Raw genomic sequence first — 21,170 nt, forward strand, 5'->3', positions numbered from 1 at the left:
TCTTGTTGAAGGGGACTGGGCAGCATTTATACCCCAGCCAGCTTCAGCTCTCACATATAACTATGAAGCTATGCTGCTGCTCTCTCCACCACAAAAGCTGTTTCCTGTCACGCCTGACAGGCAGATAAACTGGCCATTGCACTCATTCATAAAAAGACATGGCTTTGGCCTCTCCAAACACTGTAGAAGGCAATGAATGCAGGCAGGAGGTTCCCATCAGGTGAAGAGCACACAAGCAAGCCAGCACACTGCAGCCTCTGGGATACAGACTGACTGAAAAGCATTGCAATAGCAAAAACTTCTAGTGGGGATGCCCAACACTGGAGAATCCTCTAAAAAAGCCAACATACAGTCTAGTTTATAGAGCTCTAGAGGAGACAACACCAGAATATTTAACATGTTGAAGGCACAAGAGCAATCCTGCACGCATATGCACAAGACATCCCCAAACAGTTCCAGGGCTGGCAAGTCCAAGTGTGATAAAGCAAACGTGCAGCTCAATAAAGATTCTTCAGACACTTTATTTAGGTTGGAAGTTATTCCTCCAGCCATGGTCTCCAGGCACAGCTCAGAGACCAAAGATAGCAGCAGCAGGACCATCTCCCGTGCTCTTCAGAGCAGTCTCCCCCAAAGGGGCTGCCTAAATGCACAAATCAATGCAAAACAAACGTTTCTCCAAAACCCAAATACTGTTGTCAGAGGACACATGAAGGAAAAATGTTTGTGCCTTCCCTGCTGACAGGGAAGAGAAAAACCCAGAGACATAAATCCAGTGGTAACAAGACTGTGTACAAAAGCAGCTCCTCTATTAGCAACCAAGAGGGAGTAGCTGAGGCAAGAGGCAGCAGTTCAAATGGAAGAAGGAACCACAATAAACACTTTCATTTTCCTCCCCAGTGCAAACAACAAGGCTAAAAAGCAACATCCTTCCATGGAGGCCACTGCCCGCAGTGAGGAAAGACGCTCAAGGCCCACTTCCCATTATTTCTCAGTGTGAGGGTAAGTAAACGTGTGAGAGGAGTGGCAGGAAGCCAGTGGAGGGAAACAAGCATCCAGCTCTGTTTCAGAGCCAAGGGGCAGAACTAAAAACCCACTTTGCTCTCCAAATCCCTTAGGGCACACGCTTTTCTGGTACCAGCTTCAGCAAAACACACAGTTGATGTTAGACATATAATGGGTCCAGGACAATTGTCACATTTGTTTTCAAGTGCTTTGCTAGACCAAGTCAGAGCACAAAGGATCAAGTCCTCCAGTAGTTTTTGTGAAACTTTCCATTTTTCACCTTTTATAATATTGATCCTTTCTCTGCCAAGAGGTAAGCATGGCTATGTCTCACTGGCTGTAGGCTGCCATCAACAAGCACTTCCACTACAATCATACATCACCAACAAGTATGCTACACAAAGCAGGGTCTCCATCATCACTGGTACCTAATCGTGAAGGATCACAGAGACAAAGAGATGCTTCCTTAGGGAACACTGCCCTGGAGAAGTGCATGAGACCAGAGGTTTGATGATAGTCACAAACAGCTTTGCCTCCAGCAGCCTTGTTTATTTTTTCCTCATGCAACTCAGGAAACTCCAGAGTATACGCTACTTACAGAGTATGTCAAGTATCAAAGAACATGAAGAACAGTTCCTAGGGGTAAGATTGATCTTGCTTGTTTAACATCAGTTTCATACATCGTTACTCTTCTCACTAGCAACACAGGGTCACTGCAGACAGCTGTTCCTAAGCAACAGGAACATATACTAAGAATATATACATTCTCTGTGTCTCGCTAGTGCTGGGGTTTTAGTTTTAGAGTTGAAGGTATTCAGGGTCCCCGTGAGACTTGGTGTGATCACAAACATTCAGGACTTTCACTACACATTTCACCAAGACATACCGTCTCTGGTGACAGAATATCCCCAGCGTCACCACAAGCAGCTGAATCAGGAGGGATGCCACCACTCGGGAGACTGGGAGAGGAGAGGGAAAGAAGTGACTGTCCCAAGTGCTACAGCTTGAACAGGCAAACACTGCAAGGTTTGAATCACATAAAAATACACAGCATTCAGAGATCAGCTTTCCTCAGCAGCCTGCATGTACAACGGTGCAGGAAAACAGCCCATCATCTGAACCCTATCAACTTTGTCTCATGGTGTGTTGGTACCAAGCTGATTTCAGACCAACACATTGTACAATGCCTAGCGAGGAGGAAGAAAGAGATTACAGCTTCCTTGGCTGCTGTCAAACCCAAACACGCCCACTGCTGCATTTAATTTGCAAACGTGCCCCAGCACATTTGCACTAACTGCAAATACCGGAAGGCAACGGGAACATCATACTTCCTACCGCAGAGAGGAAACACTTGCTTTCCAGGTCTGGCAGAGAGTAACTTTAAAAGCCTTGTAAATGTTACAGGTATAAGTGATGATGGTGTAGAAAAGCACCTCCAAACTGTTTTTACTTGCTAAGCAGCTGGTTCGTTCCTCTGAAGCAGGATGATCTCTTCCCCTTCTGTCGTAACAGAGCATACAGCCACAGAGCACAATGCACCAGCTGATTTGCAGAATAGCATCAATCCACTCCGTGTTTATGGCTTTTTCCCCCCTTTTTAAACATGCAGGCTTAAATGTTTTTATTGCTTCAGTGGTTTTCTATGTGCAAGACAGGATTTGAGAACAATGTATTAGCAAGGATCTATATGCCTAAAAACCATCCCGCACATTCAGCTGAAATGGCAGAGCGTACGCTACCAAAGCCTCCCACTGCAGCTGGGATCAGGAGGCAGCAGAGGTACAAAGGTCTGAATGCAGCTTGTCGTCCCTCTCGGACACTGCACTCACTCTAACGTGCAGGTTTCCAGGCAGCTCAGACATGAAGGTACACAAATGTGTAACGAGTAGGAAGCCTCCTAAGGCTTTTACAAATCTAGAGACATCAAGCTGCCAGTAACTCACGAGCTGTGTAAGACTGACTCAGCCTCCATGTGCTTTTCGGTGTGTTTGTTATGATTCCTTGAAACATTTCAGGAGATGCCTACTTCTACCAGCACAAGCTTAATAGTGCTGTGTTTGCTACACTGCTGATGTCCGGTTCATATTGATGGCTTCCACTCCCAACTTTTTGCACTAGGCAAAGCCAACAGTCTGTGTACAGGCTGGTGGGATTGGAGGGAGGAGTATCCAAATAGCCAGGGAAAGAGGAGATAGGGTAGCTGATCACAAACGTTTCATGCTGCAGGGAAGGTGTAAATACAGACAATCCCAGAAACCCGCATCCAGCTTAAGGGCTGGCTGGTGCTCAGTATACAGAGGTATTAGAAGATCAAGGAGGAACTTGGGGGAATTTTTGCTGTTCATCCCGCAAGAGGCGGGAAGATCATTAATGACCTCCATGTAGCTTTTTCATGCTGAAACATCGCTCCAGGGTATCGTGGCTAAAAGCCAAATCTGGGTATAAGCCTTGAAGTGCTGGGAGATTGCCATCCACTGTAACAACACTGGGGATGGCCACAGGCTAATCCAGGCATGGTAAAAGACAAGATATTACCCTGTAGAGGGAATAGTCTCTCAGACATCTATTCACTGCTCAATGCCTCAGTTTCCCTCCTTGACTGAAGGAAGGATAAATTCCCCTCCCCCCTTTCCTGAGGGCTGCTGTATTCAAAAGAGCCTCTGGCAGAAGGCAGCAAGAGGTTGATAATCCAGACAGCATCAGCAAACCAATCTCCTTCAGCAAAAACAGATCCTCTCTTACCAGCCCATTCTTCCCTTCAAGTCTGTCCACAGGGCAATGAATTTGAAGGGACTCTCTTTTTCCTAACCCCATAACCCTAAGTGGAGGAGTCAAAGGGTTAATGCTGCATGACAAAGGTCAGCCCAGTTTGGGGAGGCAGGAGAAAGAGAAGCATTGTGGCCACAGACAGCAGCTCCGTGTGACCAAAACGCCACTTGAGAAATGTAAAGTGATGGCGCTGCTCAGAAAAGAGGCCTGAGAGCCCTGCCTAAATCCCAGGGCTTTATCATTCACAAAAGCCCAGCCCCTCGAGTCATTAATCGTGTGCTCCATGGCTGGGCGCCTCAAAGAGCAGCAGATGACACATGCCCAGCTGCTATTGCCGCCCCTCCTCAAGGTAGTGGGGCAGAGGCAGGTGCACTCCCAGTGCCCTCTGCTCGAGACTAATCTATTCTCCCTCCTTGTCCTCTGCCTTTCTTCTCCTCCAGCAGCCCACGCTGACAACTGTAAATGAGATTAGACTTCAAGGCGTGGGGCAGATGCAGAACCCCCCCCCCCATGCATTGCCAAGAGACCCTTGTAGCTTTTAAAGTGTCTTTCCTCTTTACAATGCACAGCTTGGTGGAGGGGGAGAAGGGAGCAAATTTCTTGTCACGCTCACAGATGCATCTAATATAGCAGACAAGGCAGACCCTGGTTTTAGGGCCTGGATGCTAATCTGTTATCACCACGGACAGTCTTCCCACCAGCACCTCTGATTCTCCAGTTCACGTCAGGAGATGAAGTAACAAGTCTACGACTATTTCCTAATTCCAGTTCCTATAACCTGCTCTTTGCAGCACCACTCCACTTAAATGCAGACATATGTCCTGACAAACGCTGCTCTAAAAAGGCAGCGATAGTCCAAAATTCAGGCAAGGACTCAAAGGTTGCATATAACCCTGTGCTCAACCCCCCTGCCTACACTGCTGCTCCCACTGCCATCATTTCTTGTTCCTCATCTTGCAGTTTCTGCTCCTCCTGCTCCCAGTGACCCACAAAACCCAGCAGTAAGACACAAGGAATTTGTCAGAGAAAGTGGTAAAATCTCCAGGCACAAACCACTGCCTAGAGCTCAGAGAGACCCGCCTGGCCTTTCAGCCACAGCCGGCAGCGGTTAGCCAGCAACAATAGTCAGGGAAACTTTTCAAAGTGAAGTGTGATGTTTAGCTCAACAGTGCCCCAGTAAACAAACTGGAATTTCTTTTACAGTGTGGGAAATAGCTCATCCTGCCTGTGTTAAAGGCTATCCAGAGAAAAGGGACACAGTTAACATAAAAGATCATTGAATTATTCAAAATAATTCCCTTTCTCACTTACCACCAACCATGATAATAGCTGGCCTGATTTTATGGATCGCTTTGCAATTTCAATCGTGCAGGAACCAGCCCTGGATTTAAGAAGGCTGCAGAGTCAGCATATTTTCAAGCATATTTTAATGTTTTATGAAACCATGGCAGAGCAGGTTCAGCTGCACCCACTGCTGGTAGTGTCAGCAACTGAACTCTTCCTGGCAAGTGCATGTCTGGTCCAGGATATCTCTACAGCCTTGTTTCTGAGCTCAAGTTTTCCATTAGCTGCCTACACAGGCTGGGTAACCTGGCATCTCTCTGCATTCCCCATAAACTCTGTTCATCTGTTGCCATCACACCCACGTACAAGTCTCAGGAAGGAATCCAGGATTTCTAAAGCAGCTGCAACAAAAAGACAGCCTGGATTGACAAGCAATAGGATCAAGGTGCTGAGACAGTGCGAAGGGTCTTTCTGGAGAGTTTTATGTGTGTCTATTTAAAACAAGTTTGTTGTCATGACTACAAACCAGGGTACGGGTGAGAAGAAGTGAGAACTCCAGGATGAGGGCTGATAATGTTAATTCACCCTTGAAATCTCAGCAGCCATGGGGATGGGGAAACAGAGAAGATGATACAAGCTCTTGGCATCTAACAAGGCTAAAAGCCACTTTCAGAAGGCAGGTCTGTCCTAAAAACGAACATTGTCCTCATAGATAGCCCCTTTCACCCAGCACAGCCAAGGGCTGGATAATACCGATTAGCTGCAGTCATCTCTAAAGCAGGGGCACTGGGGACATGGAGGCAAAGAAGGGCACCCAAGGCCCTAGAAAGGACATAGCAAAGGAGGAACAGCCCTTCAGGAGACTCATCTGCAGACTCACTCTCTACCCATCAGACAACTTGGCTTCAACAAGGACAGTGAGATGTTCTCATGTCTGCGTGCAAGGCAATTAACAAGGGATCTTATTAGCACAGAGAAGTGTGAAACTGTCAGGATCTGCTTCTGGGATTGTTGCATTTTTAACTTTACCAGAAGATTCACCAAAAAAAAAGGGGTTTTGGCCAGTGAAGAACAAATAAAGAAAACCCCAAGTGATTGAGGAGGGATGAAGAGAGGCAATGCCTTGCTCTGCTCAGAGCTTGGATTCCACATGGAGACAGCATGGAGTGCTGAGCGACAGTGCAGGCTTTGCAGACGGCAGCAGATGTGGAGCTAATGTGTGTCGGGGGGTGGAGGGTGTTTATGAGCACAATAAATAAATGTATGAATCCCTATAAAAGTTCCCATATAAAAGTGAGTTAGAGCTGCCCGAGGGCCATGGCCTCGTAATAAAAAATACATCTCGTAAGCACAGTATGAAGCAGCAGCTGTACTGTAACTGTCTGGCTGCAGCACTGAAAAGCTGCAAGTCTGCCTGCTCCCAAACTCTTGGGTGAAGTGCTGACCCCACTAAATGCAGGAGGAATTTTGGTACTTGCTTCATTGTAGTCAGGATTTTGCCCTGGGAGGGACTTCTTTGAACCTCAAAGCCTAGGAAGCAGTTCTGGATCTGCCTTTTTGCCAAATTTAAGTTCTTTTACTTCTTAAAAAGAAGCAATCTGTAAGTGGCTGGAGATATTGGCTTGAGTCACTGACAGTTCCCAGTGTGACAGATTAGAGCTGGATCAAAACAAAAAATTCCTGCAGAAAGCATTGTCAGTCACTCCTCTCCCCAAAAATAAGCAAGCAAAAAGCACTGCTTTATGGCTGAGCAGCAATTTTCATCAAGAAGTTTAGAATTTTTAATTTAAGATGTCAGAGGGGGTCATAAAAAACCCAAACCCTTTAATTTTTTATGTCTAAATAGAAACCTGCTTTTTTGTCAGTAAACCTAAATAAAAGTATTTAAAAAAAAACCTCCCCACAGAAAAAAAAAAAAAGCATTAATAATAATTTCTTTCCCCCCTCCAAGGCAAGGGGGGGAAGTGCTGACCCCTCCCTCGCACTGTTTGCTGTCATACTCCATCACCCCAGAAACAAGAGACTTTCAGACTCAGAGCCTGAGAATTCCCCACTGCTGTATCACTTTCTCCAGAGCCTTCTCTTGCTCTGCTGCTCTCCTGGGAGGTGGTGAACGCAGAGGCCCCCATGTCTCAGCTGAGAGGGTGGCTATCAAACTTCAGTCCCAGCCCATGAGTCACAAATGCACAGGGCACGTGGATCTTCGGCCACCCATTTCCACTCTAAGTACACGTAAGGCCAGGTCATATCTCCCAGGGAGAGCTGCAACTGTTCGGAGTTTCAACACACAGGCTTTCCCTAGTTATTAAGACTGCCCTCATGTTTCACATGGATGCCAATCAGAGATAAACAAAACGTTCCCCTCTCCTACCAGCACAGAGCTGCTGGGAACAGCAACCTTGTTCCATGACAAACATCATCTTGCAATTCACTGCAGGGCTAATTGCATTGCATTGCTGATACAACGCTCAAGAAAGACGTCAGCTCCTTGGCTTTGCCCACAGGCAACAAGGACATTATTGATTTATTCAGGACTTAGGACTAGTTGTCACAGGTTGCATTCTCTTTGATAATAAAGCCTTACAGACAAGGCTTAAATTTCAGCTGCAGCCCTAATTGAAACATAGCTAATTATTGAAGGTCTGCCTTTACAGCCCATTCCCTTGTTACTGGGATAATGTTCTGTAAATCCAACAGTCAAACTCTCCCCTCCCTTAAAAAGAAAAAAAGAAGGAAAAAAACCCCATCTACTATTCAAGCAAGTCCAATGGGAAATTACAGATTCCTCTCTTCAAGCCCGAGGTAGCTACCAGCCAAGAGCCCCATCCCACAAGGACTCAATGACTTCAAAGGATGCTTGTAGAATCAGACTCCAAATTAAGGGCAACGTTTGAGACAGGGGAGAATTCAAAGTGGCTGAAACAAACATTCAGCCCAGATCACAAGCAATTTATCTTGCATCCACCTTTTGAGTGGCAGCATACCCTACAAGCCCCAGCAAATTCAAATACACCACACAATTTAGGTGTGATCAACAATTATAGTAATCTAATTCCCAACTGCCAGCTTGCTTGACTGTACAACAACAAACGTACTGCAGTCCAGACACGTGGATTAGCAGTTGGTCACAGCTAACTGGGTGTGAATGAGCACTCATCAGAACAGGCAGTCCAGTTATTAGCTGAATGATAACGGGACCCCCAGGGTACCAAGGACATCCTTTCGCATAGACTGCACCACAGCTTTTGGCTTTGCAGTTCAGCCAGACGCAGAAGCAAGATTATCACCTCATAAAGCAGGGACGAAATCCCATCCAAACTTTAGTATTTCCAGGACGATGCCAGCATCAGAGTAAGCTCCCTTACAGAAGGTGACATTTACACGCACACACAACAGCACAAAAGTTTATGACATCAAGAGAGTGCTGCAGTTTAAAAGCAAGTCAACCCTAGAAAAAATCCTTCAGTTTATAGCTGCTTCACATTTCAACCTGGCAGATGGAAGGAATACCACAAAGCAAACATGTCAGTTAAAGCAGCTAAAAGCATAATTTAGAAACTAGAATCCAGACCCAAATTCTCAGCAGCTATAACTCAGAGTTCTACAGAGCTGTGCTGATTTCAGTTGGCTACAGATCTGACCCAAGGCATTTACCTGATACAACCATAGTCTTTGGTACAGAAGCAGATACTTTGCTAATTCTGTGCAAGTTTAAAGCAGCAGGTCCTCCCCTGCAGGATGTAACCCCACAGAAGTTAGTTTAGCAGCTGTGGAGCCATTTCAAAGAATACAGTGCTGGTTTTACAGGTCCTAGTTTGCCTGCCTCAAAGAGTAGAAGATCCTTTAATCCACAGAGCCAGGACAGCACAACTGGCAGCAAATAGAGCACCTGCTGCAGCACCTCGGCTCAGCCCCTGCGCTAATAGGGATGGCCAGGCTGGGCCCGCTTCTGACCCTGGCTACTCTGAAGAGGAATTGAGAGAAAGGCCCACAGCACTAGTGATAATTATGACTGGCATCCTGGGAACTGGGAGCACGGAGCACATTACTCCTAAGCTGTATTTTAAATGCAGGGAGAATCTAGTACAGAGGAAATTAACTGGAGGTAAGACTCTTTCCTCACAAGACAGAGACAATGTATCAGTTGTTCACATACCTGATCAAATAGGGCTTTCCAGTGCTGAGAGGCAATGCATAAGGGAGGAAAAAGAAGAAAAAGAAGGTATAAGAGCAACGACATTAACATGCAGCAAACTGCAGAAGTACATTCTAACAAAGAAAAACCAAATGATTTAGTGCCATTTCCAACATCCTTCTTCATCCCAGAATCACCTACCCTTCCGGGGGAGGAGGCAGGGGGAATCTACCAACCACAGGGAGGACAGTTTTCATTTACAAATCCAAATTAGGATGAACTCAGAACATTCATGTGTTAATTCTGTTTTCTCCCGCTTTGTCTACTTGCAGGCAAGCAAGGAATAAAAGGCTTTTTTACTCACAGGGATCAAGAAAGCTTGGTGTATATTGAGGGGAGGGAGGAATCAGCAATGTTTTTTCAGATCACTTTCTGAGATCCTGTGGCCCAACACTGGCCCATAGACCGCCTTGCTGGGTTGTCAGAGCCTTGTCTGCTGCCTGCTCCTAACTCCGGCAGGGACTTGCTGCAAGGTCTTTGATAACCCATCAGTTCTTTGAGCCCCACATGTCCACATCTGAAAAACAGGTAATTACATTTGCACAAGGTGGGAGGGTGGAAGGCTGGAGAGAGCCCATTACAAGAATTTGCCCCACAACTTTTGTTCTAGCAGATCTGCCTTAAAAGCTCTGTATAGGAGGAAGCTCCACTTCACCACTGACAACCACGTCAACACTCCACAAGCCCTTGTCACTTGGGAACAGAAAAAACAAGCTGGCAGCTGGCTCCGATTCATGCTTTGTAGAAAGACCGACGTCAAGTCACCTCCCTGACCCAGGCTTGCTGCCTCACTGTCCCACGGAACAGAGGAAATTCCCAATGAATTGTTTAAGGCGCTCTCTCATCTCTCCTGGATTTGGGGGCCAGCTGGGAAGAGGGCAACTTCCATGGGGCAACAGTGGGGTAACCACTGGCTTGGGGTCCCCAGAAAAAAAACTTGCACTTTTCCAGCTCTCCTGTCTGAAGTGCTGTTCAGCACAACACTTTGTTTCTGCCTCATTCACCTTCCCAGAAAAGCAAAATGAGTAAAATAACAAACATCAGACTCATAGAAGCAAATCTCCTCACTGTGCTATATGCAAAGCAGAGCTCTGGCGAGAGTCTTATCTAGTCCTAGAAGAACATTTCCTTTCACATGGTAGGCAGATCTAAAGCAGAATTGACTGGAGAGACAGTGCGATATCAGGCCACTGAATTCCATTTATTCAGTTAAGTTGTTGGCTCCCCTCCTCCCCATGCCTCTATCCATTTATAAACTCCCATTTATCATCATAAATCAGCCCAGCACTTTAGACAGAACATTTTGGGACTGCCTGAATCCTGGCTTTGTGGAACGCTGCTCAGAGAACTGTAATGACATCACAGGCGAGCTGTTATACCCTGTCAAGGCTGTGACAGCCAAACCTCCACTATGTAGTATTTTTGTGGTTAATAACACATAAAGAACTGACCTTGTGTCAGTTCTGGCTGGCCAAGCCCGAGAGCTTACATCAAGCTTTCAAATGTAATAATAACAACAGAACATCAACCCCCAGTTAGGTCTCAGGGGGGCATGGTCCTAGCACTGAGCAGTTTGAATTTTCAGAGATGATGCTCTGTAGCCTGCTTGTTTCAGCAGGAAATCTTGGCTGAGGAGGAGGAGGGCATTTACACCACTTCCTGCTCTTCTGACTTGCAGATGATATACGATACCTCAGGCTTCTGTCACATCATCTATTGCCAGGTCTCAGCAGCTTCCCATAACCAATGCAACTGCAGGCTCTAGCTCCATTTTGTTGACTGCAGAAAACAAGGTACCAGCATCAAACAACAATGCAGATCCTAACGTAAGTAACAGCAAGACACTGCGAGCTGGATCAGACCCAAGCTGTCCTACCTCAAGGTCAAGCAGCAAGTCAGTAGCAGAACTAGGATGAGAATCTAGATTTCGCCAAGGAAAGCTCATGGTCTCTCTCCTGTCTCAGGAGCCCAATCCTGCCAGGCACTTAGCACTTCAGCATCTCCTGGGCCTCTGGCAGGATTGAATTGCTAATGGCTGCATTAGTGTAGAGGCTGGCGTAACTCCAAGGGGCCCACGTGTATCACAACAGGAAATCTTTCTTGTAGACCATCCAGACAAGCACAAAATTTGTCAGGGAAGAAAAGGTCACAGTCTGAGGTAAGCAAGCACTGGGATTTGGAAACCTGGACTGTGAAAGCTCCTGGAAAGCCACCCTTTCCAAGTGAAAGCTACACATGCCCCTGGGTCAGGCATGCTCCTCTTAGGACCGTCTGGCAGTGTTGTAGCAGAGGTCAAACTGCATCACACATTCCCTCCTGACTGTACAGTGCTCAGGAATACGGCCTGGGGAATGCAGCTCTACCAGGCAACTGCACTTCCTCTGCTACCCTCTGGGAGGAAAATCCAACAGCAACCGAATTCTAGGTGATTCAGAAGAAAGGGCTGGGGGATGAGGAGTAGGCATTGCCCCTAAGCAGCCCCAGGCGAGTTCCTCCAGCAGTGTCATAAAAGTAGAGGGAAAAGGGGATGCGCCATTGCTGGAGGCTTCATTCACAAGTGTCCCTTTCATAGCGGTGCAAGACCCGAGACAGAGCCTGCTTCAGACAGACATTTATATCACTGCTTCATGCCTCCATAGGCAGGAACAGACCCTGCGCTTACCTCTGCAGACTGAGCAGACACTTCGCACAGTCCTCATCCCAGCAGAGTTTGCTGGGAAGAAGGGCTGCGAGCAGTCCTGGGATGCACCAGGAATGCAGCATCTGCTCACATTCACTCCCTCCCAGACAGGTGCACAGCGAGCTCCTGCCTCTGGGACCCGTAGATGCAGAACTACTGCCTCAGCTCTGCAGGCTTTGCTGCTCAGCCTGGCAGGAGCAGATTCAAAGCACGCAGGACCACTTGGTGTCCTTCAGGCTGGACGAGCAGAGGCAGAGACCCGGTGCCAAGTTATCCCACCCTCAGGTGCAATCACAGCTCAGAGGGTGGACAGAAACTATCAGCCCTGCCGAGCCGAGGAAAAAAAACTTCCTCGGCTGTTTGTTGCTCGGGGGCTGGAAGAGACATCTGTCATCCTCCGAGTGGCTGGGACTCTGGAAAAGCTCTCTGTCCGCAGTAAACCCCTCAAGCCAAGGCGTCAGCCTCTACAGACGCCTCTGTGCGCAGCCCCGCTGCCCCTGCCCGGCCAGCCCCAGCTCGCTGTGAGCCAGCATCTCCCCGGCGGCGCGGCTCCGGGCACGGACACCGAGCAGACCGGCACCCTGTCCGGGCCGCTGCCGCCGGGGCTTTCCGGGCTGGGGGCAGGGAGGAGAAGGGAGCTGCGGCCCCGGGGACGGAGACAGCCCGGCGGCTGCCGGAGCTCGCAGACACCCGGCGGCGAGGGGCGCGCAGGGCGGCGGGGACGGCGGCTTTCCCTCGCCCCAGAGGGTCACCAGCCCCATTCGTCTCTCCATGCCGGACTTCATCTATGAATAGCTTGAGCCGATTAACCCGGCCCGGGGGAAAGGGGGGAAGACACCGAGCAAAGGAAACTTACATCCTCTGCGGCCATAGGTAGGACATCCTCGGAGTCCAGCACCTCGATTTCTTCCGCCTCTGAGCTGGCAGCCACAGCAGGGGAAGAGCTGGCGTGAGGCTCCGGCAGCCTGTCTCCCATGCTTGGAAACGGTCCCCCTCCAGCCCCCGCCCCCCCCCCCCCCCCTTCTCCCCAGATCCTTAAAGAAATTAAACCTAGCTGCTGCTTGGCAAACTTTCAAGCGCAGCCGAGCCTGCCTTCATGACTCCCGCAGCCGGGAGGGGAGGAAAATCCTCCATCCAGGGAGCATCCAATTAGCGCGGGCAGCGCTGGCGGGCGGCATCCCGGCGGCCGGCTCCGGACGGGGCAGGTGACCCCTCCCCGCGCCGGCTCGGACAACTCGCCGCCTCCCGCTGCCCGCCCCTGCGGCCGGGCGGTGCCCCCAGCCCCCAGCCCGGGGCACGGCCGGCGCCTCCCCCGAGCCATGCCGGCCCGGGGGGGTTAGGGGGGTGGCCTGCCCTTCCCGGCCCGGAGGGAGCTGCGCGTCCTCGGGGCCTCTGGGAGGCAGAGCCCGGAGCTGCGGCGGGAGCGGCAGCACGTCCGAGGATGCGGGCTGGGCGGCGGCGACGGCGGGGCGGGGGGGGGGAGAAGCCCCGAGTCACCCCTGCCCGCGGCCGGGGGAGGCGGCGCGGCCCGCCCGGGCACCGCCTTCCCCCCCGGAGCGACCCGCCGAGGTTCGGCCGCGGCCGGTACCGGGCAGGCCCTGCGGCAGGGCCCGGCCGAGCGGAGCCGGGCAGGTCCCAGCCCTGTCCTCCTGCCCTCCGGTCCCGCTCTCAGGTGCCTGCCATTGCGGTCCTGGCGCTCTCGGTCTCGCTGAGGGAGCGCAGGCAGGTGGCGAGACGCGCCGCGTTATTTGGGCTTTCTGAAGCTAACTTCTCCGTCCTGGAGAGTCTCACAATTAGGGGCTGGTGTGGGGTTTTAAGTTTTTTACCATAATTACTTGTTCCTATATGTCAAGATGGGTATCTTAACCATCTGGAGCCTGGATTAGGAACTTGAGGAATGCCTTGACTGAAGGCAAAAATCCAGCAGTTTTAGCTTCTTCTAATCAAGTACAGAAATAGCAGGTTGGCAAGGGGGAAAGGCAAGCCGAGCCAGGCTGATCCACATGGTGCCAGTGCCTCTGCTTTCTGTTGCACCGACAGCCAAAGCTAGACAGAGCCCCGAGTCAGAGCAGAGAGGGTCCAGCACCGCAGGCCACGTTTCCTTGATGCAAGAGCTCCAATACCAGATCAGACACACCTCAGCCACAAGGACAGAACCAAGCTAGAAGTCCCTCTTTTCTCTGCAAATTTGTTTAAAAAACAAACAACAAAGAAAGAAAAAAAAATCCAGATAGAATACCTCTGGAACAGGAATGGGATCTTCCATCCAGCAGTAGCACAGCAGAGATTGTCTCTCCCATCCACAGCTGTCATGAACTCCATACTGTATATTATTTTTGATCGGGATCAAATTTGTCCCACACAGTGATGGAAAACCACACAAGCCCATGCTCTTAGCCACTGGGTCCTAGCTTTGCAGTTATTAAAAGATTTTTCTGCAGGAAAAGGGGAACAGTGCCAAGTTCTTTCCATATGCCCACATGAGCTACACCTACCTACAGCCACCAGGGACCAGCAGGTTTCCACATCTCAGCATCCTGCATGGCTGGCACTAATTTAAGGTCAGGGCCAAGGGCTAAAATATCATCCCACACAGCTGAGCAAGGTCAAGTAAAGGGAATGATCTCCTCTGTCACTTGATCTGATCCCTTGGCAAAACCAGCAGGAGACCTCAATCCTGCAAATGATCCATATTTTGGGAACAAATGAAAGAGTTAAGATAATAATCTCATCCTGTAGTACTGCCCAGCTGCCCCATCCTGAACAAACATTAGAAAGTAATCTGTTATCTTCAGGGAGTACGAAGGTAAAAACCTTCCCTCTGTTCATGGTTCTGAGCCAGCTGATCACAATCCTAGCCAAAAGATATTTTTTAAAGAAATGTCCCTTCCAGTATTTTGAAGATTTTAGCTAAACTTTTAAAGCAAGTGAAGAAGTAAACCCAGGACCTTTGGACCTGAAGAGCAGAACTTTTCTACCTCGAGATTCAGGTGGGACAATGACAACAAAATAAAAAATCTTCAGGGGTCTCCAGTGCAACTGATGAACAAGAGGGCTTCTCTCCCCTTAATGACTGAAACTGTCATCATCAGTTAAACAGAGCAGACCTTCTTCAGGTTTAAAGGTGATTCCTTCAGCACAGCATCCACTTCTTGCTTGTCTAGAGCCTGTCCAGCCTGCTCTCCCAAAGCATAAGAACAGGCTTCCAAATCCAGCACTTTTGAGAAGCAATAACACGCTTTACTCGTACAATGCCATCCCTGCCAAAATATTCCAGGCACTAAACAGCTATTATAAAAACAATCTCTTTTTGATTAAAAAACTAAACCTCATCAAAACTTCAAAACAGATGGATAAGCAAAAATATGCTATGCCAACAGAAAGAAACAGCAATCATTTAAAGATGTCTATAGGGAGGAGGGAAGCGAGTTTTTAAAGTAAAGAGAGAATAAATGAGCTGAATTTCAGGGGTAACAGGTTCCACACAGTTGGGGACTGCCATGTCAAAAGCCCTGTATCGCCTCCGATTCCAGATGCTAGTGGGAAAATGCTAACCATGAAGTCTAACATAAATGCAATAAACAACAGGGAGAACCCCCAAAACCTACCTTAACACCAAACTCCCACTAAACTGGAAAACTGCTGCAAAATTACAAGTTCATTTTTCTCCTCTAAGGAATGTTTTTCACTAGTGGTAACGATAGTTTTTTTTCAGGGAAATATCTCTGCACATTGCACATATGAGCTAGTGCTGTGCTATAATTGTCACAGAAAGGAAATTAACAGTATTCTAATGAGGAGTTTTGTTACAGACAAATTATCATCTTCCAAGTCTGTGAGAGCCTCTTAATTTAGACTGTCATTTCTCCCCACTGCATACCCTGGTGACTCTACCTTGGAAAACAGTAATTGCTACAGAAACTAGGGAACTGTGGGCCACCACAGAGCAGATGCAGACAAGAACACAGAAGGGCTTCAGAAGAAACTTAGACAGAAAGAACTTGAGATATAAACCCCAATCCATTTTCATGTTCAGTCATGTAGGCAACCTTTTATATTCCTAATACTGCAAACAAAATGTAGATATATGTCCTTCCTTCATTGGAAGTGGCTAAAAAGGTCAGCTCATGAATATGCAATAAAAAGACCTCAAAGTAGGGACCCAGCCAACATCTGTTAGCTAAGCCTCCTGGAGCAAATCAAAACAGTTTGTTCATGCTCCTTTTCCCACCCAAAGTAGCCCCAAAGGGCTTTTACAAAACTGCCCACCTCTCACAGTTGGAACTAAATGGAGCAACCTACCCAGCTTGATTACTGTACCGGAGCTCAGCCAGCCAGCCAGCCCTGAAAGGCAACTTCTGAAGCAAAATGCAGTATTTTGGATCAGAAGCCAAAACCACCGCACCCAAACACAACCCTACCAAGAAGTTAGATAGCACATACAAAGTTGGGACTGGATCAGACCCCTTCAGACTCATGAAAATGGCAAAAAATCTTTAAGGACCACAGATGGTATGAGATTGGGGTTTAAATTGTGTCCAAAAGGTAACAGTGGCAAAGGGCTCTTTCAGTATCAGTGATACTCCTTGTGACTGGGACAATACGAGTTCACTTTTTAGAATCAATATGAATTAGACTATATGTGCTGCCTTGTGGCTTCTCCCTGATTCACAGATACTTTCCCTCCTGAAGAGAAGGAATAGAGGGAAAAAATAAGGTCCAATCTCTTCTCTGATTTCTAACTTGTGTTGGAAGCCTATCCTCCTGACCCTTCCTATTCCCCATGTGATACTTAGAACTTTTTCAAGTCCAGCACTGAAAAAGTAGACTCTAGTCTTACCACCTGCAGCTCTCTTCTGCCCCAGTAGCTGTTATTGGGTGCAGCTGGTTCTAATTGTCTTTTTGGTTATAGCTGGGGAAATAATTAAATCCACCATTAATCCTTTTTTGGGTGGTTGTCTTAAGAGGGAGCTCTCCTAACAGGTCAGCCCTACAGTATTTAAGGTGTGTCTCTGCTCCTTTTTAACTGTCACCTGATGGGATCACAGCACACATTGGTAGGTTCATTCCAAATTAAAAGAATTGTTTGAAATGGAGACTAGTTAGTAACTCAAGGTTAATTTCCAACATAAAATCAAGTCATGCTTACAATTAATCCTGACCTGACAAGCTTTCAGACAGGATGTCAAAGCTGAGGGGTGAAGGATGTGTCTCCAAGGAAGATGAATCAAGATCTTTGTCCTCTCAGTGACTTTATACCACAGCCAGGCGATTCACACATCAGACTGAACAGGAAGAGGAGATGGAGTCTGGTTTTGAAAAATACAATGGAAGAAGTTGTTAGGAAACTGACAGGATCAGAGGAACGAAAACAAATCACTGTTAAGAGAGCGGGAGTGATTAGAGACTTGACTGGGCTGCACTGGCCAGCGCTCAACAGCAATAGCTCAACTTTTTGGACTTTCTTCTTTATGTGCTCCCTGAGTAGACTACTTTCCCCTCACAGTGACTATAATCCTCACAGGCTCCAGGAGGCCTTGGCCAGTGACACAGTGAACATCGTAACTCTTACCTAGGTGGCACAGCTACACAGGTTTTCACAGAGATCACCAGCCACCCACCCAAACGGAGCCACAGCAGAGTTAGACACCAGGACTTGTGTTCTCTTCCCAGCTTTCAGTCTAAGCAAATTCCTCTCCTTAAACCAATGGAGAAGGCCTGGTTTTATAAAAGTACGTAGCGATCTATTGTGTTCTTCACCTGCCCGCTGGCGGCCCCAGGAGGCCTCGCCCTGAGGAAGGGCAGAGCCTCGCCTCAGGCCAGGGGCGTTTCTCTCCCCCGCGGCACGACCCGCCTCAGCGCTGCCGGCTGGACAGGCGTTTTCCTCAGGGGCGGTCGGGCGGCGGCCGTGTGGGACGGCCCAGGGAGCCCACCGCGGCTCTCCTCCGCCGGTCTCCGAGCGCTGGCTGAGCTGACGGAACCGATTCACACAGCAAAGCCGGTGCCCGCCGGCCCCCTCCGCTCCGGCGCCGGTACCGGGCGGAGCCGCTGCCCTGTCAGGCCGGCGGCAGCGCGCCCCCTGGCGGCCGCTCTCGGCGGCGTGCCCGGCGGCAACTCCCGCCCGCCCCGCGCCGGGTCCCTCCGGGCAGTCCCAGGAACCGCAGCTCCGCCCTACAAGCTGCTATTTTCGTATTTCCATAGAAACGCGTCTCTTCTAATGCTTGTGGGGTGATGAGTATAAAGCATGTTTAATTAACATGAAAATATTCACCACACAATGAACACATTTTCCTAAAGTAGAAGCAATCTTACAACCCTAACAGCAGCCCTTTACAAAAAAACAGCAATTCTACTAGCTGAGCCCGAAAAGCGCTCGATGGTTGGCCGATGCGCAAAAGGCCTAGACCAGCACACCAGAGCCAGCGTTCCCTTCTGCACACCCGGCACGTGGAGGCGTGCCACTGAGGCAGTGCTGTGCACATGGCCCATCCCAAGCGGGAGCCCAGCTGCTCCAGGCAGATCCGTAGTGTCCCCACCAGTCTCCCCCACAGAAAAATACGGCAACAGGGTCAATACAGAGAGATTTGCGAATGGCGTAATAAAACACAAGCTGCTCATTGGAACGGCCATTACAACGCTCTAGTACTTGGCACAGATGATGAGCTGTGTCATTAATACAATACTTAAGAGATTTCTATGAGAGGGTAGTTATGGAAGGTGAGTGGGAATCCTAATTGTAAATCCACGGCGTGGTATCAGGTATTTAGAAATGTTTTGGAGCCAACAGCCACTGACTGGTTTAAAATAGCAGACCCTCCCCAGACCTCTGACCTGGGAGACAGGCCAGGCAGTGCTGCGGAGCCATCAGTCTCTCAAAAGGCACTTTAGCATCGGTACACTGCCAGTCTGAGATAAATTTGTGAGAAATGAAGTCCTGAAATATCCTTTCAGAAGTGCATTGAGGGGGGGTGTGGGAGGAATAATCAGCAGCATTAAGATCTACTAAGTTAGAATTTCCCATTAGGAAAACAAACAAAGAAGTCTCAAGGCATGTAAATACCTAGTCTTCCCTGCTTGCTTTGATGTTAAAAGATCAACAGGCCCAGATGAGCAGTCAAAGATCCCTGCAGATTAAGTTACGCTATCACAGTGGTCTTCCTTCTTATTTTCTGTCACGTGGTCTCCCTCTACCAAGGCAGGTATGTTGTACCTAAACAAAAGAAAAAACCAACCAGAAAACAAATGATCTGTCAGCTCTTGAGATCACATCGTGCACTTTTCAGCTTTCATGTGCCATTGCTGCATGGCACCACAAGCTCATACGAAGTACTGTAAAAATTCAGGGACAGGGAAACATTCGCTTGCTCAGGTCATCGGTTCAAAAGCTCTACGTAACACTGATGGAATTATTTTCTGCATCATGGATGTCAGAAGACATCTCACAGAAAAAGAGTAGGAAATACCGTTCAACTACCTGACAAACCTTCCACAAGCACTATCCACAGTCACATTCAGTAACTGGCACTTGTGAGACCGTACTGTACTATGCCCAGTTTCAGGCTTCCCAGTACAAGACAGACATTGACTGGAGTCATACTGGACATATTGACATGACATACTGGAGCGAGTCCACTAGCAGCCGGCCACTGGGAGGGGCAGGGAGCTGGACCAGGAAGTAAAGAGAGAGGCTGAGAGAACAGGTCTTGTTCGGTCCTAAGAGAAGGTTAACGTGGGGGAATCTAATTTCTGTGGTCTCCAGTTACCTAGTGGGAGGAGGATACAGAGAAGGTCTCTAATGACCACTTTCCCAGGGAAAATGATAAGATTTTATGTAACAGCATACACACCTTCCCAGAAAAGTATTAGCCCTCTTTTCTTCAAAAACTTTTAGAAAGTTAGTAATTTTCTAGATAGAGTGTAAGAGTTTACAGATTGGGAGCCTTCTAATCTTCTGTTGATAAAACTTTCCCGTTCAGCTCCTCTTGCCTCACTTTTCTGGAAGGTCAGTGCAATGGACAGGCATTAGCTTTCCCAAACAATCCACTGAACTATTTACTCTCTTCTCCCACTCTATTCTGTCCTCGACAGTAAACACAAAGTTCATCGTTGACTATGCATTTGTGGTTTTGCTTTAAAATATCATAAGTCATTTTTGTCTTCTGATAAAAATCAGAAATAAACCTCTAATGGAGGCAGCACAGTCATAAGAGAAATCAAAGAAACTACACAGCCAAGACATTTAAGCTCCAACAACTGAAGGCACTGACAGTATTCTCTCGGATAAAGGAGAAGGTTTTGTAAGGACCACCTTTCAGGGCAGCGGAGGGGTGGGGGGGAAGAGAAAAAGAAAAAGCACAAACACAGTACACAGTTATTTTATTGAAATACTTGAAAAGGCCAGCAATGGAAAAATAGGTTTGTCATGAGGAATTAATGTTTGATTTACTCGATCATTAAAAAAGCTGTGTCTATAGGTAATTCTAGCCAGTTACAGAATGCAGTGTGATCCATGCAACTAATATACTACAGTAGAATAGGCACTGTGTACTATTTCAGTTTTATCTTATACACAGCTTTCAACAGGTATGATTGACAGATGTGTGAAATTAAACAGCAACACTTTTCGAATTATAAACATTTATAATATACAAATTTTCTCACCTGATTCATAAGGGTTATAAAACACAACATAGTGGAAAATGAAAAAACACGGATTACACACAGCATATGAAGTTGATCTGGCAGTTTTTGAAGTTTACATTTTTCCTTTTAAAAGAAAAATCAGACTGCTAAATATGTCACTGGTCATGTAACATACAAAATCATAGGCCAGGACAGCAACAGTGACTTTTTCTTGAAATACATAGTGGGGAAATTCGTTCATCAGTTAAAAAGAATAGGTAAGAATGAAAATCACGAATTCTGCCTGGTATAGCTTATAGTCCAAAAAGATGAAGTCACTTCAGATGAATGTGAAATAAATAAGCAATCCTTGAGGAAGTATGATCCTTGAGTTGAACCTACTCTACTGAAAATGAATTTCAACTATATACTAGTATGTCACCATGGTGAAACATCTAAGAACAGTATTTTGTATAGCTTTTTGGGAAGCAAAAGTCTTACTGCTTTAATATATACAGGTTATTTACAACAAATTCCCTTTTGGCCTCACAAGTTAAGCCATTTTAGCTGGCTGTTAAGATGCAATTCTTTTTTCCACGCATTATGCAATATTGTAGT

The 21,170-nt window shown here is 47.6% G+C and overlaps 1 protein-coding gene across 2 annotated transcripts in view; it reads right to left on the reverse strand.

Moving 5' to 3' along the window:
- The window catches only part of RHBDL3 (rhomboid like 3), a 66,048-nt gene extending 53,142 nt beyond the window's left edge, over positions 1–12,906 (reverse strand). For both annotated transcript variants that reach the window (XM_050908547.1, XM_050908546.1), the window contains exons 1-2: positions 12,787–12,906; positions 9,212–9,235 (exon numbers count right to left, since the gene is read on the reverse strand). In XM_050908547.1, coding sequence (XP_050764504.1) covers positions 9,212–9,235; positions 12,787–12,906 — 144 coding nt within the window. The remainder of the gene's footprint in view (positions 1–9,211; positions 9,236–12,786) is intronic.
- Positions 12,907–21,170: the final 8,264 nt, after the last annotated feature.

The sequence above is a fragment of the Gymnogyps californianus genome, chromosome 19 (assembly GCF_018139145.2).
Source record: "Gymnogyps californianus isolate 813 chromosome 19, ASM1813914v2, whole genome shotgun sequence".
In the NCBI taxonomy this organism is placed as follows: domain Eukaryota; kingdom Metazoa; phylum Chordata; class Aves; order Accipitriformes; family Cathartidae; genus Gymnogyps; species Gymnogyps californianus.